The following is an 8,405-nucleotide window of genomic DNA, read 5'->3' on the forward strand; positions in this document are numbered from 1 at the left end:
TTTCAGTTAATCATAAATAAACTAATGCACATGGAAAGGACTGGGTGTAACTCAAACAGTTATGTGGTCAGGAAACGATCTACATCAAGTTACTAAACCCTATGACTAAATAAAAACCGTTGCATAGACATACAAACAGTTTGCGTATAAGGTTTCATTTCAGTATTACTATTAAACAACTCACTGTTGTTATTAGAAAATTGCATAGAAGAGTTAGTAAAGAGAGGTACAATATTAGAGGTACTTATCTCTGCTGTTTGAGGGGGTTTGCATGTTTATGTCTGTGTGTTCTAGATGCTCAGTGTGCGGGGACCGCAGCTCTGAACAGCATTCATGATGGACTGGACCACTTCCGAGGTGGAGCCTTGGCCTCCCAGGTCAGCAGTGTGCAGCTGGAGAACAAAGGAGATAACAGAGAGAGAGAGAGAGGGAGAGAAAAAAACAATGGGAGCAGAATATTCTCTATTCTCTATGTAACACATCATCACTGAATGGAAGTTGTTGGTTCATCCCGTCCAGTTACAAACCAGGGCTCGATAACAAAAGTCAGATGTTGATCACAAGTAGCTAAATATTGGACATTTTTTTTGTTTAGTCAGTCATCGGTTAGATGTCGAGGCGCGTGACGGGGCGTACCCGAGTCTCCGTGACGGTGGTGAGGATGGCCCTGCGAATCATGCTGGCGTAGGCGTGGAGCTTCAGGTGATCCAGCAGCAGGCAGGAGGCCAGCAGCATGGCCGTGGGGTTCGCTGTGTTGCGGTTAGCAATGCTCTTTCCTGTGTTCCGTGTTCCCTGCGAGCGGCAGAGATCATAAATGAAAGAACGTGTAGAGATGCAGCAGCTTTAACATTTCATAATTTTCAATGTTACTGTAGTGCTCAATTCAATTCAACATACTTTATTTGCTCCCCCCCAAAAAAATATCAAACAATCCAAAACACCACAAAGGCCCATATTATGTTAAAAACTGTAGCTGTTGACAGGCCTAATGGCTTCTGGAATAAAACCAGACTTCTCTCTATTTGTTTTACGTGCAGGGGATCTAAAATGCATTCCTGATGGGATTAGCTCAAAGAAGGACATGTTTGGGGTCAATTATAATCTATGCCATTTTGACGACTTGTTCAGTATTAAGCTCTGCTAGGGATCTTTGTGTTTCACTAATAATTCTTAGGGCTGAGGTGAACAACACCCTGCATTCAGTTCTCCCCCTTTGGACGAGGGAAGTGAACCAGCAAATAACTGAAACCGTTCAAATACTTTAGATAAAAGAGGAATAAAACGTCAAAGTTCTCTGATCTGCTCCCAAGGAGTTCAGTATATGTAGGCAGTGCAGATGCTGCTGAGCCTCTTTTACAGTCACATCTGCATTTTCGCCAAATCTCAAACTGTCGTCAAACATACTTCCTAAGTGTCTGTTGGTCTGGGTGATTTCGAGCCTCGCGCAGTGAATGACTGATGCTGGTGCTGTTCAACTCTGACAGCGAATCCCTTGGAAAATCCTTTTGTGCTCATCATATCTAGTTTCTAAATGGTTCAGAGTGAATTGGAAAAGGGACATTTCCAGCTGCAGCAGGCAGCTGTTTTCAGAAAAAAACCTTTTGATAAATCCACTGTGTGCCCCCTGCTCAGCACCGACATAAATTATGAGATTATGGCATTTAGCACCTAAAGAACCAGATATTTCGCTTTGGAGAAGGTTGAGACCAAAACAGAGCTAAAAGAGGGGGATTATTGGACTTAGATTCATCAGGTGGCCAAAATATGACAACATTTTTCAACACATTCATCATATCACCTTTATAAAGTGATGATATGTAAGTATTGTGTTTACAGCTTGTTGTGCTGCCCCCAAGTGGCCAAAAAAATCAGTTAATGCAGGTTAATGCCTTTTGTCACCCCATAAATCTCCCTCTCCTCACACCGCCTTTCATCCCTCAATCTCACACTCTTGCTGACAACCGAACCATAAATTCCGGATGTGAATCCTCTCACCGTCTCAAACACGGCGTAGTCCTCTCCGTAGTTTGCTCCAGGCACCAGGCCCGGCCCGCCAACCAACCCAGCACACACATTGCTCACAACGTTGCCGTACAGGTTGGGCATGACCATCACGTCGAACTGCTGGGGCCTGGAAACCAGCTGATACACACAAACAAAATCTAGCTCCAGAACACGTTCACAGCTTGACGAAGTTAGTTTCTTTAACTATGAATAAGGGGGCCGGCATGAGAGCAGGCTCGGCTTGTTTTGGGTCGGGGGAGGGCCAGCCGAGCAGTGCCAGTCTCTACTCATCCGGTAGAAATTTAGAATAACTAGGCATAAGTATATGTAAGTGCAAATAATGTATCATGTGACTGTAGAAAATCCTTGTATTGTATAGATCATCCATGTTAGCCTTCAGCCATAACCGTCTGATTTAATATATCGGCAGGGATGTGATGCCCTGAGCGTGACGATGGGGATGATATAAACACAACATAATGGAATGAGCAGTGCGGCAGTGTGCGGACATGCAGCAGCTACCTGCATGGTAGTGTTGTCTACAATCATGCTGTCGAAGTTGATTTCAGGGTAGCCGCTGGCAACCTCCTTACAGCACTCCAGGAAGAGGCCGTCACCCAACTTCCTGCTCCAAGAAGCACACAGACATTAAAAATGTATCATGTCTTTTTTTAGAGAAAAAAGAAAGATAACTAAAGAGGGAGGTTATACACAGACAGAGTCAGGGCCTTTGAGCCCTCGGAAACTGACATGATGTTAGCTTTGTGTACAGCAGTGACTCGTCTGCGTCCCTTCTCCCGAGCCGCTCTAAACGCATAATCGGCGATGCGCAGAGATTTGGTCCTGGTGATGATCTTCAGACACTCAACAACCCCCGGTACATTCTGCAGAGACAGAGAGAGAGAGAGCGGAGATGCTCGGAGGCTGGATCTGTTGCTTTGATTAGGACAGAGATACCGTTACTCCTCCATAAAAGTGAACAGGAACCAGATAAACACACACATACCTCATGCTCCAGGCTGCTGTACTCTCCCTCTGTGTTCTCCCTGATGATCATGATGTCGATGTTCCTGTGGCGTGTCCTCACTCCTGGCAGAGACTGGCAGTGCATCACGTTGGCATACAGATCCAGAGTGGTGCTGCAGACACAAGAAGAGGTGTATGTCAATGCTACAGCTGAAACACCGGTGACTTTGAGGGGACTTTCACACCTAACCTGTTTGGTTTGGTTAAAACAAACCCTGGTGCCTTTGCCCCGGTTAGTGTGGTTCGTTTGCGCCGGTGTGTAGGCTGTGAATTGAACTCTGCTGTGGAATAAACAACTGGACCGAGATTTGCTTTAAAAGAAGGGTCTCAGGCCAATTCTGGTGCGATGGTTTGTGGTCTGAAAGCAAACAGACCAAGCACTAGACTTTGGCACAGTGGATATATGGTTTTAGCACAAATTCAAAGGCTAAATGACTAATAAATCCATCTACTGTTTGCGAACTGTTCAGGAAGCACTATTATAAATGATCCGTGTAAGCATTAGTCATTAGGTAACCACACGAATGTGGGGATTTTCCCTGATCTGTCTCACAGTCAGAAGCACTTAAAAACTGTGGTGCGTTGCACTAGTATTCTCCGTGTTCGTTGGCAGTCCATTTACTCCCTCAGAAAGTCCAAGACATAGTGATCCCACAGTAATGTCCCCCAGGATATTGCTGTACAAGTCGCCTCTTCTTCATCCCGTTTCTACCTGTTTGTCATTGTTGTATAATTCTATAATACCGATGATGATACTAGTCAGTTATTTCTTTGTGAGCTCTGACACCAGGGAACATAAACATACACATCAGGAGCATTAAAGTGCAGCATGAACTTCAGTCGGTCGCAGCAATGTGGCCTTACCCACGTGGGCCCCGACGGTGCAGGATGTCAAAACTCTGCAGCGCGCTCTACCTGCCAGTCTGTATGACTTCATGTTTAATCCTCTTAGTTCATTCGTAAGAAAAAGTCAGCGGTGAACATGAACCAGACCAGAACTGAAATGCCGCAGTGAGTCATTTTTTCCTTTGGTGCGAACCAAATGAGCTGAACTACAGGGGTGAAAGCGCCCTGGGAAAAGCGGTGGACTCACCGGAGCAGATTGTTCCGGGACTTATAGGAGGGTGGCAAGTTGTGGTTGGTCTCAATGTTACCTGTAAGAACAAGTCAAGTTAAATCTAAATAATGACAGTGCAGATATAACAGCACCGGATACTGTAAATCAGATAAATAAAATGTCACGACTTTCTTTTCTTATACCTGACAAATTCAGAGCTAGGCTCTTTGCCATAATGTGAGCGCTTTTAAGCATATTTCATTATTGACTGGTTGCGAATACTGTAAATACTCATTCGCTAGAGCTGTTTTCACCTTTCATTACTTTTCCTTAAAATATTTTGAATATCTTTAGCAACACTAAAGACATTCAAAATATTCACACTGTCATTCGGGGACAGTACGAGTGACACTGGCGGTGAGGCGGTGTGGATGACAGTGACGCTCGGTCCTTCGGGTGGTTCGCCACTTAGGTCCAGACCGACATATCACAACAACTACTGTGGGATGGATCGCCGCACAATTTGGCATCGATATTCATGGTCCCCAGGGGATGAAACGCGGTACATTTGGTGTCCCTCCGAGTTTGCCTCTAGCGCCACCAGTAGATTGACATTTTTGGCTTTCGGTAAAATGTCTAAGCTACCGTTTGGTACAGATATACATTCCTCCCTAAGGAACTGAACCGTAATAACTTTAGCGATCCCTTAACTTTCCGTGTAAGGTCAAAATTTCAATTTGTGCAACACTTTGGTTAACGACAAAATGCCTGCAAGGCTAACGACCTTCCCATTAATGACACTTTGTGTTTTGAGATAAGTATTAACTTGTTAGCATGCTAACAAGTTAAACTAACATTGTGAATGTGTTCAGCATTTTACCTGCTGTCGGCATAAATAGCTCAAAGCGTCGCTGTGCCTAAGTGCAGCCCCCCAGGGCCGCTAGCTTGGCTGGAGACTCTTAGTCTTGTTTTAAATAAACAGATACATCTATTATATACATTTTGGGACGGCAGGCTTATCTTATGACATACACGTAACTTCACAACCTCTGCAGGCCCTTGTAGGAAGATGTTTCATACACATTTAGAGACACGCGCGTGACACACACACACACACACACACACACACACACACACACATATATATAACACCAACCTTTCAGTGCAACTCCATTGCGCCTGATAGCCATAATGGCATTATTGATGTCATCTTCTGAGGCCATAGTCGAGTCCACGTTGACAACTTCAAAGTCCACTGGCACGCAGCAGAACCTGATCGTATATATAGATGGAGAGCGCTTCAATATGACAGAGCTGAGTCATTTGGCGACGCTGTGAGTCTTTTTGTTGTTACAGACATTGTCCTAACACTGTGTGTGTGTGTGTGTGTGTGTGTGTGTGTGTGGGGTGTACAGGATGTGCGACATCTCACCGGAACAGTTCACGCACATGGTTGGCCAGCTCTGGTCCAATGCCATCCCCAGGAATCAGAGTCACTGTGTGTCTGCCTCCGTACCGTGCAGGGGGAGGCTGTAATACACACACACACACACACACACACACAGAAAGTCCTCCTGATACAAACCAGTAGATGCATCCCAACCATGCTACTGGAGAACTCTAAGCCACTGGACAGACAACTAGACAAACTTGCGATCTCCCGGCTACTCTCCTTACATCCCAACACATGACTTCGAATAAGTGTCTGCTTATGCGACACCACTATCCATATTTGTGTTAAGCAGCCATACTCACTATGGTCTGTCGTGGGTGGACGGAGGACGGAGGAGAGAAAACACGGAGGTTAGAAGGAGAGAGAGGAGGGGGAAGTCATTGATTAGACAAAACCACATTGACCGCACATGCACTAAAGACATTTTGACATGTTTGCGCTTCAGTTTTTAGCAGGTTAGGGAATCCCTCGAGGCGTGTAACAGTGGGGTTGTGGGGTTAATGGGAAAATCGGGAGGTAAACCTAGTGTGGGTCTGTTGATTGAGCTCCCGAGGTGAGGAAACCCCTGTTAAATCCTGGTTAATCCCAGCTACTCTTTCTCTGCAACTTACGGTGTAAGTGGACGTGTGTCTCTGATTACAAGTAGCAGCACCGTAAACCTGTGAATACAGAGAACATCTGGTTATTTGCAGAGAAGCTATAAATAAGAATCAAGTGATAAACAAGCAATGATGAATCACGAAATACACATGCATATATGTCCAATTTACATAATGTCCTGAAATTAATTTGTGACTTTAGTCATTCTTATTGCATTGATAAGATTATATCATATTATATATTATATTAGGTCTGCAACTAACTATTTTTTTCATTATTGATTATTCTGCTGATTATTTTCTTGATTAATCAGTTAATTATTTCGGTCTTTAAAATGCCAGACAGTAGTTCCATGCCTGTTTGTGTAGGCTACGCTGGGATACTTCTTTTGTATATTGGCCCGCTTAGAAAAATAGAGAAGATGAACTGATTATCACAATTAATTTTCTGTCATTAGAAAAATCGTTTAAGCAAACAAGCAAGCATTTCAGCTCGGAGCCAGTTGTATTACACAGAGCTGTATCTTTGTTTTTAAATGGTGTTGCCATAGAAATGTATGGGTATCATGTAACAGAGAAATGTTAGGCTGTCATAAATACTCTTATATGGCATGAGTTTTTTTGTTCTACGTATTTATATTATTTAATATTACTAACGATGTTGTTGAAATTGTTGTCGTTTTAAGACGCTTGCAGTTCGCAATGTTTCTAAAGCGATAACGTTTTGAAACCCGATCAGTTTTACTGCAGCGTTTCGATGGAAATAAACCTTCGGCAGAGAACTTTGGTTCCTCAGACCGCGTCAGAAATATTCAGCTCGACCGTCCGCACGACGCTCGGCCAGCCAGTGTGACAGTGATAGCAGGGTTCCCCCTGTTCCGCGTACCTACGGATCCTGTCCTCGGGCGTCCTGGGTTTTTTACGTCGCCACAGACCGGGTCTAGAGCCAGTCGGAGACGAATTCACCTTAATTCTGCAAATGAAACAGGACTCCTGTGTTTGAGTTGAGTCACTTATGATTATGAAAAACAGTGAAAGAGAAACCCTTTCCGGTTGTATGGGCCGGAGTAAGATGGCCTTCTACCTCTGTCCTACACCCAGGGACTAATGAAGACTTAGAAAGAAAACCTGGAACACGGACCTTCTTAAATTCGCTTGAAACACTTTGCTCCAACGGGCACCGCAATGATTCACTAAACGGGCGAGGGGGCCCGCGAAGACCGTTCACGGGCCGGACCCAAATTTTTCTGCGCTACGCCCCTGAGTCACGAACTAACCTACTTTTTGTGCTAGTGTCTGAATAATTTACGGGCCTGCGGGGAGCGGTTCTAGCGGACGCTCCCGGCCTCATCGCGCCCGGGAGCCAAAGACGGAGGCTGCTCGCGAAGCGACCGTGGCTCTTCGCGAACGGCGAGGTGCTGAAGGACAGCGACACGGTCCCGGCTAGCAGTCAAACCGGCCGGCCGGTAATCTGCTTAGCTACGCCCTCCGCCGTTCGGGGAAGTGGACCGGTAAACCGCTTCACGTGTCACCTAAAAGTCTGTTTTAACTGACAACCGTCCGCTGGGGAACTCGGAGACCGACTCAGAGACTGCTCCTACCCTGGGCAACCGGTGGCCGAACAGGGGCTTCAGGGCTCCGGACAGAGACCGCACAGACCGGGCCGTCATGTTCACTCTCGCCGCGGATGGAGGGGGACGATACGGGGGCGAGCTGCGCGCTCACCGTTAATCTCTCTCTCTCTCTCTCTCTCTCCCCTTCTCTTTACGCACACACACACACACACACACACACGCACACACGCACACGCACACACACACACTCGTCTTACATCAGCTGTGAGGACAGCCGTTGACGTAATGCATTCCTTAGCCCCTTACTCTGACTTGAACCAAGTGAACGCCTAGACCCGGCCCTGACCCTGACCCGGTCTGGGGGCTTAGATTCGAAGGAAACGAGTAAAAATGTAAAAAAAATTACATATTTGACAGATTTTTGAAGTGAAAAGAATTAAATACAACCCCTGCAGGTGACAGACATTAAAAATGTCAAATGTTAACGCTTTACTTTCTATTTCATGAAGAACATTATCATTATTATTATTATTTTATAAAACAGAATGTGTGGCTTGCGCAAAAGTCAAAAGTTTGGACATCCCCCTACGGCATCGCTCTGTTGTCATTTGGTGTCACTTTGTGGTTGTTTTGCATCATTTTGTGTCTCTTTCTGATCATTTTGCATCTTTGGTTATTCTGAATCAATTTGT

General features: G+C 45.3%; 1 protein-coding gene across 1 annotated transcript; it reads right to left on the minus strand.

Annotated features, from left to right (window-relative positions):
• Positions 1–290: 290 nt before the first annotated feature.
• Positions 291–7,809, minus strand: LOC120803541 (isocitrate dehydrogenase [NAD] subunit gamma, mitochondrial-like). Its single transcript, XM_040152074.1, has 12 exons — positions 7,741–7,809; positions 6,152–6,199; positions 5,843–5,848; positions 5,520–5,617; positions 5,244–5,359; positions 4,124–4,184; positions 3,011–3,143; positions 2,755–2,888; positions 2,527–2,629; positions 1,996–2,142; positions 637–792; positions 291–392 (listed from the first exon to the last, which is right to left on the minus strand). The coding sequence occupies exons 1-12, from the start codon at positions 7,807–7,809 to the stop codon at positions 291–293; spliced, it is 1,173 nt and encodes a 390-aa protein (XP_040008008.1).
• Between the last annotated feature and the right edge of the window lie 596 nt (positions 7,810–8,405).

The sequence above is a fragment of the Xiphias gladius genome, chromosome 18 (genome assembly GCF_016859285.1).
Source record: "Xiphias gladius isolate SHS-SW01 ecotype Sanya breed wild chromosome 18, ASM1685928v1, whole genome shotgun sequence".
NCBI classification, from domain to species: domain Eukaryota; kingdom Metazoa; phylum Chordata; class Actinopteri; order Istiophoriformes; family Xiphiidae; genus Xiphias; species Xiphias gladius.